General features: G+C 39.1%; 1 protein-coding gene across 2 annotated transcripts in view; it reads left to right on the forward strand.

Annotated features, from left to right (window-relative positions):
• Grk4 (G protein-coupled receptor kinase 4) overlaps nucleotides 1–15,440 on the forward strand; it is a 98,666-nt gene that overhangs the window by 73,879 nt on the left and 9,347 nt on the right. For both annotated transcript variants that reach the window (XR_002377918.2, XM_021162143.2), the window contains exons 10-12: nucleotides 1,412–1,449; nucleotides 2,858–2,947; nucleotides 14,350–14,558. Coding sequence is in view for 1 of the 2 variants with exons in the window: in XM_021162143.2 (XP_021017802.1) it covers nucleotides 1,412–1,449; nucleotides 2,858–2,947; nucleotides 14,350–14,558 (337 nt within the window). In the remaining variant the exon portion in view is untranslated. The remainder of the gene's footprint in view (nucleotides 1–1,411; nucleotides 1,450–2,857; nucleotides 2,948–14,349; nucleotides 14,559–15,440) is intronic.

A 15,440-nucleotide genomic window follows, 5' to 3' on the forward strand; every position in this document is an offset into this window, starting at 1 on the left:
AACCACAGCCCAATATTCTTCCTAAACTATTGTAAATTCCTGTATATGGGAGTGACTCAGCTGTTATTCTAAGTGTTTTGCGGGGAACCTCTATTTACCAGAGGAGCCCACCAACTTTCTTCTATTATGTAATGTAGTCTGCCATATACGACTACAATAAGAATTCTAAACTTACTTTGTTAAACTTGCCCTGAAATTTCTAACTCTATCCAGTAAATTGTAATGCCTGATTTCTTTCACTATTTCTCTTTCAACACTGGAGGCATTTCGTCTACGAAATACCAAACCCAGGGTCGGCTCAACGACTGCCTAGGGTATTGGGACACCGGTGAAGGCCAGGAAGCAATGTTCAATTTAACTTAGCTATTTGTCAAATCATTCTTTGGTGGCAACTATAATAAAACAATTCTGAAGAAAAGCACGCAGAATCCTTCACTGACTATTGCAAGGACAAATCTGGACCATATCCGTTTATGGGATGCCAGAGACTCTCCAGGAGACCAGTTTCCGTGAAACTGTGCCTCAGGACTGAGGGCAAGCTTTTGGACTTGTCACAGAGACTCCACTGGAGTGAGTGTGGCAGTTCATTATTCTTGTACCTAAAGAATGGATGCATATATGCCTATTGGAAAACAACCCCTGCTAGGAGCTCCTGCCAGGCCACACGATTTCCCTACTCACTCTTTACCCTGGCCTTTCTGCTCTAACAGCAGTGACATCTGTGAGCCTCCTGAGCAGATGGTACCTTGACAGGGACCAGCTGCCTACTGCTGGCAGGTTCTCCCTTTGGATCTCTGAGGTTTTCCTGTGTCGGTCCTCTGTCACATCTTGATGTTATGGCATCATTTCTAGGATATTGGCTTGCACTCCGGCTTAGACTGTGCTTTTCATATGCTTTAGGGATGTGTCCACATATTGGGAGAGGTGCTTAGGGAATCTGGATTGTTCTCAAATATGAAGTCGTAATTAAATATAAACCCTTTGAAAGTTTTTTTTTAATGTAATATATTTAAAGTACCTTAACAATAAGATGGAATGAGTGAAGTTCATTAAGGACTAATTGCTTTCCTTACTCTGGGTTTCCATACAGAATCACTGAAATGTCTTCAGCTTGCCAGGACTTATGCAAAGCAGTTCATTTTACATTCAACATAGTATGATGCTTGCTGAGATGAATTCCTTTGTTTTTTATACATCACCATGCCTAGCAATGTAGAATTTTTGTAGAATTATTGAGCTGCCTGTATTTATGACTGAAGCCTAGAACAACTTGGATTGATCACAGAGGGTCGTTTTACTTTCTGCCCTTTTAGCTACTGCTTTTTGCCATCAAGATATCTCTGGCTGTTTCTTCTCAGTTCTCAGGAACTGATTTCTGAATAACAGATTTTTGTTGTTTCTTTCCTTGTAGAGACCTAAAGCCAGAGAATATCCTCCTTGATGATCATGGTAAGATTCCATGCTTAAGTGTAGGCTTGTCAGAAAAGCTACTGTGGACATAGTCAGTTAATAACGCAGACTGGAAACAATAACTAAAAGAAACTCTTTGGAATGTGTTCTTTAAAACACACACACACACACACACACACACACACCCATTGACATTGCCATCACCAGTACTTAAACAAAAGCAGAGACTCCATATATTAATGATGAATATTTTGAAGTAGGTGAAAATAAACCTCAAGTGAGTATTTGCCCTCCTGTTTTTTGCTATTGACTCATATTTATTTAATTTTATTCCTTAGCCCTCTAAACTTGGCGTGCTGCCCTCTATGCTGTCCCCTTATCATATATCAATTGTCACAGAGTGGAGCTGTAGAATGCTGTTATGGGGACTGGCCATGATGTGACAGCTCCTTGTCAGCATCATGGGTGCCTCTGACATTGGTATCTCTGGATCTGAGAATGAGCCCTATTGCTAGGATGCTGGTTGTATGTGCATCAAGTAGGTTAGCAATTTGAGAAGGAGCTTATGATTAGTGATTCTTAATAACTAAAAGGATCTTTCTGTGGAGTAGGAAACATAAACCAGAGCCAGAGTGATTCCTGGAAAGAATAGGCTAGTATGGCTCATTACTGAAGGCAAACATGGGACATTATCAGACTTAGCTTTTATATTTACTTCTGCCACTGCTTTCTGCTTTTTACCTAACTTCAATGAAGAAGAAAGGTGCTTGAAATTTCATTTATGGAATAATTAAGAAGTAATTTGACTGCTTCCAACTCTTAAGTTTGTGATTTGTGCTGGGTTATGCTGCACTGGTATCTAGAGTTGGCATTGAAGGGAAGAGAACAAATTATATTGAAATACATTGAGTAGTTTACTAGGTGTCTTATGAGGGTAAGTCTAAGTCCTATGACAGGGGTCCTTAGAAGAACACTTTCTATAATTAGTTACTTCATAGGACTGTAGCCAACATTTATGCCTTCCTATACACAAAACATTTGAATAGTACAGTTCTCTAAGTAAAGTAGCTTAACTGATAGTTATGAGTAAATAATAAATATGGTTCCTCTGGTTTTATCTAGTGGTGATTTACTGTTAAAGGGCTTCTTTAGGTATAAATATAATTTCTTGCTGTTAGTGAATCTCAGTGTGCTATATGAAAGTACATTACATATGTAAAAGTTAAATATAATTTTTAGATATTGCTATTTTTAATACATTTTTGTGTGTTTTTATCACTGGGGATAGAATCACAAGCCTTATATATCATATACAAGGGTTTTATTACTGAGGTATATCCCCAGCCTTCATCAATACTTTTTAGATGGACTTTGCCTCGCAGTTATAAATTGTCACTAAAATGTTACTTTTCCCCATGATCTGTACTTTGTGTGTGAACATGCACAGGACACATCCGAATTTCAGATCTTGGTCTAGCTATGGAAGTCCCAGAAGGGGAGATGGTTCGAGGAAGAGTTGGTACTGTTGGCTACATGGGTAAGTGAAAAATGACTTTGGTGGACCTTATCCATACCTGCTAGGTATCCCAGGGCTTAGAATCTAGAGGGGAGACTTAGCTTTTAATTTACTTTAAGAGTATGAACCTCAGCCGGGCATGGTGGCGCACGCCTTTAATCCCAGCACTTGGGAGGCAGAGGCAGGCGGATTTCTGAGTTCGAGGCCAGCCTGGTCTACAAAGTGAGTTCCAGGACAGCCAGAGCTACGCAGAGAAACCCTGTCTCAAAAAACAAACAAACAAAAAGAGTATGAACCTCATTAAGCCATATCAATAATGCTACATTAAAACATTAATTTTAAAAAATATTTATATTACATTTATTTATTATTATGTGCATGTATCTGTACATATGAGTACCTAAGGGAGTGCATGTGAAAGTCAGACAACAATTCAAGTGAGTCAGTTCTCTGCTTTCACAAAATTCAATTAGTCAGGCTTGAAGACAAGCACTTTTACCCATTGAGCCATCTTGCCCACCCCTAAAATAGCACTTAATAAAGCTAATTATCACTCTGATACTTTATATACAAACACAACAATTCAGTCTTCCTATTGGAAAACAACAATTAGCTATAAGTTTAATTTAAAAAACAACAAGATTTTGGGGGGTCAGGGGAAACTGGGCATGGTGATCTATGGGATTAAAGTGAGCACTACCACACACATCTAATAGACATCTCTCCCCTGCCTTTATTGTTATTTTGAGTCAGGGTTTCTCTGTGTAGCCCTGGCTGTCCTGGAACTTACACTGTAGGCCTCCAACTCTGTCTCTGCCTTCTGACTGCTGGGATTAAAGGCTTGTGCCACTATCTCTGCCTTCTTTCCTTACTTTTATTAAACAGATTCTTTTCTCATACAGTATAATCTAAATACAATTGAATACAGTTCCCTTCCCTCTGCTCCTCCCACTTGTTCCCCACTCTTCTCCATCCAGATATACTACTCCCTGTTTGTCTCTCATTAGAAAAGAACAGGCTTCTGGGAGATAACAAAACATAACAAAACAAAATATAATAAGATAAAATGAAAACTATCATATTGAAGTTGGACAAGCCAAGCCAACAGAAAAAAATGAAAGAGCCCCAAGAGAAGGCACAAGAATCAGAGACCCACTTGTTTACATATTCATAAATTTCATAAAAGTACTAAACTGAAAACTATTTTATTTATATATACATATATGCATGTATTTATTTACATATTTATAAACATATAAAAGTTATATATTTATATATATTATATATATTCCCCCCCAAAGTGCTGGGACTGGATATCATCCAATTGAGTTGTCAACTGAAAGAGTCTCATGGAAATCCCAAACAACCCAGGCTGTTACCAAGGCAGTAGGTTGCTCTCCACAAACTGACAACTGACTTCATTGGATTGCCTTCATATAGTTAGTTTTTACTGCACTAGATTTCCATACTGCCCCACAAATACTCTTCAATTCTTAATGTCTTTCCCCTTGATAACTTTCTTCTATCCCATCTTCCCTGTCCCTTTTACATATGATCCTCCCATTCAACCTCCCAACCCCTGATTCCAGTCCACCCATAAAATCTCTTCTATTGTCCCTTCCCAAGGAGATCGATCTAATGTGTCTCTCCTAGTTCTGTCCACTATATCTAACCTCTCTGGGCCTATGGATTCAATGGTTAATATCCAAATATAACAAATTACATACATATTTATCTTTCTGGGTCTGGATTACCTCACTTAGGATGATGATTTTTTCTAGTTCTATTTCCTTGCCTGAAAACCAACCTACCTTCCTTCTGTTCTTATTTTGAGCTGAGTAATACCCCATTGTGCATATGTACCACTTGTTCTTTATTCATTCTTCTGTTGAGGTTGTTTGCAATTTCTGGATATTATGAATAGAGCAGCAATGGATATTGTTGAGCAAGTATTAGGGTGAAATGTCATTTCAGTATATGCCCAATAGTGGAATAGCTGGATTATTTCCCATCTTTCTGAGGAACCACTATATTGATTCTTGAAGGAGTGTTGGATTTTGTCAAAGGCTTTTTTTGTGTGTGTGCATGAAATAAGAGGACTATATGTTCTTTGGTTTTTTTTAACTTTTGGTTTGTTTAGATAGTAGATTATATTTATTGATTTTCATGTATTGAACCATCTCTGCAGCTTTGGTATGGAGTCTACTTGTTTATGGTGCATTATCTTCTTTATGTCTTTTTGGAGTCTATATTTTTGCGTCTATATCCATAAGGAAAATTGGTCTGTTATTCTTTTTCTTTGTTGGGTCTAGGTGTAGTTTGGGTATCAGGGTAACTGTAGTTCATAAAATGAGTTGGACAGTGTTCCTTCTGTTTCTATTTTGTGGAATAATTTCAAGAGTTTTGTTGTTACCTGTTTTTTAAAGTCTAGTAGAATTTTGTATTAAACCATTGGGCCCTGGGTTTTGTTAGGGTGGGAAACTTTTTAATGACTGCTTCTATTTCACTATGGGGTTATAGGTCCGTTTAAATGGTTTATCTGATCTTGATTTAACTTTGGTAAGTAGTACCTATCGAGAAAATTATCTATTTCTTTAAGATTTTCCAATTTTGTCAAGTGCATGGGTTTTTTTTTAATTTTTTTTAGATATTTTCTTTATTTACATTTCAAATTTTATCCCCTTTCCTCATTTCCCTCTGAAAACCCCCCATCCCATTCCCTCTCCCCCTGCTCACTTACCCAACCACTCCCACCTCCCTGTCCAGGCATTCCTCTACACAGGGGCCCTTCACAAGACCAAGGTCCTCTCCTCTCAGTGATGTCCCACAAGGCCATCAGCTGCTACATATGCAGCTGGAGCCATGGGTCTCTCCTTGTGTACTCTTTGATTGGTGGTTTAGTTCCTGGGAACTCTTGGGGTACTGGTTGGTTCATATTGCTGTTCTTCCTATGGAGCTGCAAACCCCTTCAGCTCCTTGGGTCTTTTCTCTAGCTCCTCCATTGGAGACCCTGTGCTCAGTCCAATGAATGGCTGTGTGCATTCACCTCTGTATTTGTCAGGCACTGGCAGAGCTTCTCAGGACACAGCTATATCAGGCTCCTGTCAGCAAGCTTTTGTTGGCATCCATAATAATGTCTGGGTTTGGTGATTGTATATGGGATGGATCCCCAAGTGGGACAGTCAGTGAATGGCCTTTCCTTCAGTTTCTGCTTTAAACATTGTCTCTGTATCTCCTCCCATGGGTATTTTGATGCCCTTTCTAAGAAGGAGTGAAGTGTCCACATTGTGGTCTTTGAATTGTATCTTGGGTATTCTGAACTTCTGGGCTAATATCCACTTATCAGTGAATGCATATCATGTGTGTTCTTTTATGATTGGGTTACCTCACTCAGGATAACATTTTCTAGTTCCATCTATTTGCCTAAGAACTTCATGAATTCATCATTTTTCTTTTCTTTTTTTTTTTTTTTCAAGACAGGGTTTCTCTGTATAGTCCTGGCTGTCCTGGAACTCACTCTGTAGACCAGGCTGGCCTCAAACTCAGAAATCCGCCTGCCTCTGCCTCCCNAGTGCTGNGATTAAAGGCATGCGCCACCACGCCCGGAGAATTCATCATTTTTAATAGCTGAGTAGTACCCCCATTGTGTAAATGTACCACATTTTCTGTATCCACTCCTTTGTTGAAGGGCATCTAGGTTCTTTCCAGCTTCTGGCTATTATAAATAAGGCTGCTATGAACATAGTGGAGCATGTGTCCTTATTACATGTTGAATATTACATGCTATGAATATTACATGCTATGAACATAGTGGAGCATGTGTCCTTATTACATCTTCTGGGTATATGCCCAGGAGTGGTATAGCTGGGTCCTCAGGTAGTACTATGTCCAATTTTCTAAGGAACAGCCAAACTGATTTCCAGAGTGGTTATACCAGCTTGCAATCCCACCAGCAATGGAGGAGTGTTCCTTTTTCTCCATATCCTTACCAGCATCTGCTGTCACCTGAGTTTTTTTATCTTAGCCATTCTAACTGGTGTGAGGTGGAATCGATGTTGTACATTTCTTTAGGTGCTTCTAAGCCATTTGATATTCCTCCATTGAGAATTCTTTGTTTAGCTCTGTACCCCGTTTTTAATAGGGTTATTTGGTTCTCTGGAGTCTAACTTCTTGAGTTCTCTGTATATATTAGATATTAGCCCTCTATCGGATGTAAGGTTGGTAAAGACCTTTTCCCAATCTGTTGGTTGCTGTTTTGTCCTAATGACAGTGACCTTTGCTTTACAGAAGCTTTGCAATTTTATAAGATCCCACTTTTTAATTTTTTTTGCTTTTGTTTTTGTTTTTTGGGGTTTTTTTGTTTGTTTGTTTGTTTTTCAAGACAGGGTTTCTCTGTGTAGTCCTGGCTGTCCTGGAACTCACTCTGTAGACCAGGCTGGCCTCAAACTCAGAAATCAGCCTGCCTCTGCCTCCCAAGTGCTGGGATTAAAGGTGTGCGCCACCACCGCCTGTCTCCATTTTTAAATTCTTGATCTTAGAGCATAAGCCATTGTTCTATTCAGGAAAGTTTCTTCTGTGCCCATGTGCTGGGGGCTTTTCCCCACTTTCTTTTCTATTAGATTCAGTGTGTCTGGTTTTATGTGGAGGTCCTTGATCCATTTGGACTTGAGTTTTGTACAAGGAGATAAGAATGGATCAATTTGCATTCTTCTACATGCTAACTACCAGTTGAACCAGCACCATTTGTTGAAAATGCTGTCTTTTTTTTCCACTGGATGGTTTTAGCTCCTTTGTCAAAGATCAAGTGTCCATAGGCATGTGGGCTCATTTCTGGGCCTTCAATTCTATTCCATTGATCTTAGTGCCTGTCACTGTAACAATACCATGCAGTTTTTTTGTTTGGTTTTTTTTATCACAATTGCTCTGTAGTACAGCTTGAGATCAGGGATGGTGATTCCCCCAGAAGTTCTTTTATTGTTGAGAATAGTTTTAGCTATCCTGGGTTCTTTGTTATTCCAAATGAATTTGGAAATTGCTCTTTTTAACTCTTATGAAGAACTGATTTGGAATTTTGATGGGGATTGCATTGAATCTGTAGATTGCTTTCAGTAAGATGGCCATTTTTACTATATCAGTCCTACCAATCCATGAGATTGGGAGATCTTTCCAACTTCTGAGATCTTCTTTGATTTCTTTCTTCAGAGACTTGAAGTTCTTATCATATAGTTCTTTCACTTGCTTTGTTACAGCCACATCAAGATATATTATTTGTGACTATTATGAAAGGTGTTGTTTCCCTAATTTCTTTTTCAGTCTCCTTATCCTTTGAGTAGAGGAAGGCCACTGATTTGTTTGAGTCAATTTTATGTCTAGCCAATTTGCTGAAGTTGTTAATCGGATTTAGGGGTTCTCTGGTAGAATTTTTTGGGTCACTTAAGTATACTATCATATCACCTGCAAATGGTGATATTTTGACTTCTTCCCTCCCAGTTTGTATCCCTTTGACCTCCTTTTGTTGTCTAATTGCTCTGGCTAGTTCTTCGAGTACTATATTGAACAGGTAGGGAGAGTGTGGATAGCCTTGTCTAGTCCCTGAATTTAGTGGGATTGCTTCAAGTTTCTCTCCATTTAGTTTGATGTTGTCTACTGGTTTGCTGTATGCTGTTTTTACTATGTTTAGGTATGGACCTTGAATTCCTGATCTTCCCAAGAATTTTATCATGAAGGGGTATTGGATTTTTTTCAAATGTTTTCTCAGCATTGAATGAAATGATCATGTGATTTTTTTCTTTGAGTTTGTTTTGTTTATATAGTGTATTATATTGATGGATTTTCATATATTGAACCATCCCTGCATCCCTAGCATGAAGCCTACTTGATCATGATGGATAGTCATTTTGAAGTGTTCTTTGTTTGTGAGAATTTCATTGAGTATTTTTGCATCGATATTCATAAGGGAAGTTGGTCTGAAGATCTCTTTCCTTGTTGGGTCTTTGTGTGGTTTAGGCATCAGAGAAATTGTGGCTTCGTAGAACAAATTGGGTAGTGTTCCTCCTGTTTCTATTTTGTGGAATAATTTGAAGAGTATTGGTACTAGGTCTTCTTTGAAGGTCTGATAGAACTCTGCACTAAACCCATCTGGTCCTGGGCTTTATTTGGTTGGGATACTATTAATGACTTCTATTTCTTTAGGGATTATGGGACCGTTTAGATCATTTATCTGATTCTGATTTAACTTTGGTACCTGGTATCTGTCTAGAAATTTGTTCATTTCATTCAGAATTTCCTGTTTTGTTGAGTATAGGCTTTTGTAGTAGGATCTGATGATTTTGGGGGGGGGGGGTTTGAGACAGGGTTTCTCTGTGTAGCCCTGGCTGTCCTGGAACTCACTTTGTAGACCAGGGTAGCCTAGAACTCAGAAATCTGCCTGCCTCTGCCTCCTGAGTGCTGGGATTTAAGGCGTGTGCCACCACCGCCCGGCCATAAAATTATTTTGCTCCTACTTTATAAACTGCAATTTTACTGTAATGACTCATAATATAAATATCTGATATGTAGGATATTGATACACAAATTGAGAACTGCTCTTCTAGAGCTCCCAGGTGTACTATTAAGTTACTAGTATTAGACCTCTCCAGTTTTTTGTTTGTTTACTGTAGATACTTAGGGCTATGAACTTTCTTCTTAGAACTACTTTCATTGTGTCCTATAAGCTTGGGTATAATGTGTATTCATTTTCATTCAAATCTAGAAAGTCTTTAACTTCTCTATTTCTGTCTTGATCCATTTTACATTCAGTACAGAGTTGTTGTTTCCATGAGTTTGTAAGCTTTGTATTGTTTCTGTTATTGATGTCCAGCTTTAATCTATAATGGTCTGATTGGATGCAGAGAGTTATTTCCATTTTCTTCTGTTTGTTGAAGCTTTTTTGTGCCCAAGTGTGTAGTCAATTTTGGAGAAAGTTCCATGAGGTGCAGAGAGGGTGTATCCTTTTGTGTTTGGGTAAAATGTTCTATAAATATCTGTTAGATCCATTTGGTCTATAATGTCTTTAAGCTCCAGCATTTCTCTGTTTAGTTTTTGTGTACATGACCTATCTATTGGTAAGAGTGTGGTACTAAAATTTCCCACTGTTAGTGTGTGAGGATCAATATGTCATTTAAGCTGTAGTCATGTTTCTTTTACAAAAGTGGGTGCCCTTTGTGTTAAGAACTGAAATATCATCTTGGTGGGTTTTTTTCCTTTGATGAATGCAAAGTGTCTTTTCCAATCTCTCATTAATTAACTAATTGATTAATTTACAATCCAGATTTCATTTCCTCCTACCACCCACGGTCCACCCTCCGACTGTTCCATATCCCTTATCTCCTCCCCATCCCCCTGACTCCAGGAGGATGACCCCATCCCCCACCCCTTACTCCACCTGACCTCTAAACTCACTGGGGCCTCCAGTCTCTTGAGGGTTAAGTGCATCATTTCTGATTGAACCTAGACTTGGCAGTCCTCTGCTGTATATGTGTTGGGGGGGCCTCATATCAGCTGGTGTATGCATCCTGTTTGGTGGTCCAGTGTTAGAAAGATCTTGGGAAGACAGGGCACCAAATGAGGGACGGGGTTGCCATCCTACAGTCACAACTCTCACCCATAATTATTTGCCTGAAATAACTACAGGGATGGAAATGGAGAGGAGCCTGAGGAAAAGAAGGTACAGCAACAGGCCCAAAGTGGGATCCAACACTATTACCGAGGCTATGGAGTGCTCACAAAAAGGGACCTAGCATGACCACACTCCAGAAGATTCTATCTCTTTTGATTGGTTTTGGTTTAAAGTCTATTTTCTTAGATATTAAAATGGCTACACAAGCTGTTTCTTAGGTCCATTTGCTTGGAATATCCTTTTTGCAATCCTTTACTCTTATGCCTGTGTTTGATGTTGAGGTGTTTTTCTTGGGTACAGCAAAAGAATGAGTCCTGTTTTCCCATTCATTTTGTTAGTCTGTGTCTTTTTATTGGGGGAATTAAGATCCTTGATATTGAGAGATATCAATGACCAATGATTGTTGATTTCTGTTATTTTGTTATTGATGGTAGTAATGGTGGTGGTCTTGGTGTGTGCATGTGTAGGTGTGTGTGTGTGTGTGTGTGTACATGTGTTTCCTTTTCTTGAATTTTAGTGATCTGGGATTATTTAGTCCCTCTGTTTTGATGGTTGTGATGGAGTGTTCCTTCCATAACCCTCTGTAGGAGTGGATTTGTAGATAAATATTGTTAAAATTTGGTTTTATCATGGGATGTCTTATTTTCTCCATCCATGTTGATTGGGAGTTTTGCTGGGTATAATAGTCTGGTCTGGCATCTGTGGTCTCAGAGACTGCAGTACTTCTTTTCTGGCTTTTAGGGTCTCCATTGAGAAAGCAAATGTAATCCTAATAGATATGCTTTTGTTTGTTACTTGGCCTTTACCTTTGCTCTGTATGTTTAGTATTTTGATTATTATGTGGGCAGAGAACTTTCTTTTCAGGCCAAATCTACTTGGTGTTTTGTATGTTTTTTGTACCTTTAAAGGCATCTCCTTTCTTTAGGTTAGAATTTTTTTCTTCTATGATTCTGTTGAAAATATTTTCTGGGCCTTTGAGCTGGGTTTCTTCCTCTTCTTCTAATCTTATTATCCTTAAATTTGCTCTTTTCATAGCATCCCAGATTTCCTGGATGTTTTGTGTCAGAAATTTTTAAGACTTAACATTTTCTTTGATTGATGTACCATTTCTTCTGACATCTTCAATGTCTGAGATTCTCTCTTCTCTTCTATCTCTCATATTCTCTTGGTGAAGCTTGCTTTGTAGTTCCTGTTTGAATTCCCAAATTTTTTATATCTGGAATTCCCTCAGTTTTTTTTTTTTAATTCTCATTTTCAGGCCTTATTGGGCTTCAGTTGAGACATATTGTCCTGGTTGTTATTGATTGCATTTTTATACTGAAACCTAGTTGTCTGGAATTGAGATGACTATAGGTCTTTATTATGATACCTGTTATTGTCTCTACTAGATGAGTGTTTTTCTTTGGTTTCTACTAACTCCCTGAACTTTAAGAGAGTGTAGTAACTGTGTTCCTGGTAGGAAATTTTCTCTGGATCTGTTTCCCTGGCCTGCTCAGCTGATATGTTTCCAGTGTATGCCTGCTGGCATTGGAGGCTGGGATAATGGGATGAGTTGGGAGAAGGAAGGTTGGAGGAGAAGATCTTTGTGATCTGTTTGGGATAGGGTCAGAGAAGAAAAGGAGACTCCAGCAGGTTTTCTGCTACAGAGCTAGGGATGAGCCTGGGGTGGGGTGGGGATTAGGTCAGGAGGAGCAGGAAAGGTGTGCACCCACTGTCAACCTACTTGTTTCTCTGGCAGGACTGGTCCTGGGGTACCATGGGGTGCTTTCTGGGGTTTGGGGCTGGACAAAGGAACAAGTAGGGATAAGGAAGTTAAAAGGGAAGGTCTGTGGGATCCATGTGGGAAAGAGGCTGCAGAGCTAGGAATAAGACTGGGGGGTTGGGTCTGGGGGAACAGAGAGTTGAGACATCTTTTTAAAGCAGCTGATAATATAGCTACATTTTAACAGAGAAATCGGAACCATAGGGAAAAATACAGTTGGAACTATAAAAATTTTGTAGTCTCAGTTCTCCTAATTAAGGTACTTTAATTTACAAAATAATTGGAAAAATAGAGACTGGAAAAAATCCCAATATCTGAGTTGTCTATGCAACAGCATTTGAGCCCATGAGTGCTCAGCCCATGAGTTAGAATAACAACTGATGCTACTTCCCTAAAGAATGGCTGTTTCCTAACATAAATGCCATTACTTTTAAATGTCATCCCAATGTTCAAATTTAATCCAGTCTCTTAGTAAATGGTGTTAAGTATCTAGAGCAGTGGTCCTCAATCTTCCTAATTCTGGTGACCCTTTAATACAGTTCCTCATGTTGTGATGCCCCCAACCATAAAATTATTTTTTTGCTATTTCATAACTATAATTTTGCTACTGTTATGAATCACAAAATAAATAAACATGTTTTCTGATGGTCTCAGGTAACCCATGTGAAAGAGTAGAGTAGTTCAACCTTACTAGGGCCGAGACACAAAGGTTGAGAACCAGTGATCTGAAGGGAATGAAGAATCTCCTAGACTACAGCCCTCTTCTTTCTTTCCTTCCCTCCCTCCCTCCCTCCCTCCCTCCCTCCCTCTCTTTCCTTCCTTCCTTCCCTCCTTCCTTTCTTTTTTGTCTTGTTTTTTGAGACAGAGTTTCTTTGCCTAGCCCTGCCTGCCTGTCTTGGAACTCACTCTGAAGATTAGACTGGTCTCAAACTCAGAGATCTCTATGGGTACCCCTAGTGCTGGGATTAAAGGCACTAGCCAAGACCTCTAGACTTCTACAGCACTCTTTCTATAAATGAGGAGTGGTGCCCATAAAGAGTCCTGAGTTTATGTGGTTGTGTGGCAGTCAGGCAAAGCCACAAGTCTCCTCATGTAATTAGTGTCCATGCATGTGGGCATACAAGCCTTACCCATCTGATCTCTGGGAAATTAATCAAATTCATACTTTTCCAAAGATAAAGGGTAAGATGGTTCTTTCAGAGCCTGACATTTCTCCCCTTGTAGATTTCTGGGATTCCTTCTGACTTGGGAACAGATGACACTGCACTTGAGGCACCCATGGGAACATTTGAGTGATGGGAGCACCCCAAGAGGAAAGCTTTCTTTCCAGTGACATTTTACCCACCTTGTAGAAAGCAAGTCTATTTAGTATAGATATACAGACACAGCTTCAATTATCCTTTCCACATCAAAGAACCCAACTATTTGAAGTATAGAATTCAATGGCTATTAGTCCATTTACAAAGTTGTGTATCCATCAATACATATTACCATTACTTTATCTAATTTCAGAACATTCTTCACTTCAGATTTTAATGACTTGTTAGCAACTACTTCCTATTTATCACTTCTATTACCAGGCCTTTTAACCTTGAATTTATGCTCAGTCTCTCTGAATTTGTATATTCTGCATATTTTACATAATCATATGGTCCATATAAATATAATCATATGATCTTTGGCTCTTTAAGATTCTTTTTATTTTGGGTGGTGGGTCGGTCAAGACAGAGTTTCTTTGTGTATCCTTGGATGCCCTGGAACTAACTCTGTTAATTGGTCTGGCCTCCTCAAACTCAGCAGACATCCACTTGCCTCTGCCTCCCCAGTGCTGGGATTAGAAGCATGCATCATTACTGCCTGGCTGTGATTTTTAAAAACTTAGCATGTTTTTAAGGTTCTTAGATCATATTGTAACAAATATTAAATTAATGTATTACTTGGAATTAATTATGAAAATATTTAAAACCAATATTTAATTTAAAATTTCCTGTATTTGTTATGTAGCTCCAGAAATTATCAATCATGAAAAGTATACATTTAGTCCTGACTGGTGGGGACTTGGCTGTCTGATATATGAAATGATTGCGGGACATTCTCCATTCAGAAAATATAAAGAAAAAGTCAACCGGGAGGAATTGGAAAGAAGAGTGAAGAATGAAACTGAGGAGTACTCTGAGAGGTTTTCAGAGGATGCCAAGTCCATCTGCAGCATGGTGGGTCAGGCGCCACGGAGGCAGGGAAGCATTGAACTCACTTCCTCTCTTTTGATGGTTCAGAAGGCAGCAGTCAAGAAGCAAGGCAGGATTCAGAAGCAGGATAGCCACCCCCTCCTAGCTTAAAAATCCTAGTTCAACACCAAGACCAGGCTGAGGTGAAAGCCAGACCTTTCAGTGACCTAGCTCCTTCCTGGTACTCTTGTCTGGAATTTCATCTTAGGCAGACTGTGAGAGTCCATAAAAGTTTCCAGCTCAAACCTGGGAAATGACTGGGCAACGCAAGCAAAGCCTGAGGAAAATTCATGATGTCTCTTCTATAGTGCTATTGTTGAAAGGAAGAATGGGGCCAAATTACTCTGTTTTCAAAAAACAGCTGCTGAGTCTAGTTCATTGACTTATTGTATGTGAAATTAAATATAAAACTTTTAATGCTATTATATTTTGAAATGGGAAGATTGCCTCTGCCATTCTAACTGCAAGGGTAGCATGGGCCAGATTGACACCTTCCTTACATATTTGATTATCATATTCAGACCTTCATCATCCATGAGACATGTGATGCCAGAGAGCAAGTCCTAACATATAATCATAGATCAAGCCCAGTAGCAGTTGGATGCCATCTCCATCTGCCCTTAGGGCTGTTTTTTTTTTCCCCACCAACTGCTGGCTGCCTACACACTAAAATTTCTTTGTCACTTGCTTACCTTAAAAAGGTGCCTATAGGCATTTTTTTCTTTTGCTGTCCTTTGATGAATTTTTAAATTTTTTTCTTTCAATAAGGGTTTATTGAGTCAGTTAATACAATTAAGAAACCCCTCACAAAAGCTGGGCGGTGGTGGTGCATGCCTTTAATCCCAGCACTCGGGAGGCAGAGGCAGG

Source organism: Mus caroli, chromosome 5, assembly GCF_900094665.2.
Source record: "Mus caroli chromosome 5, CAROLI_EIJ_v1.1, whole genome shotgun sequence".
Classification (NCBI taxonomy): domain Eukaryota; kingdom Metazoa; phylum Chordata; class Mammalia; order Rodentia; family Muridae; genus Mus; species Mus caroli.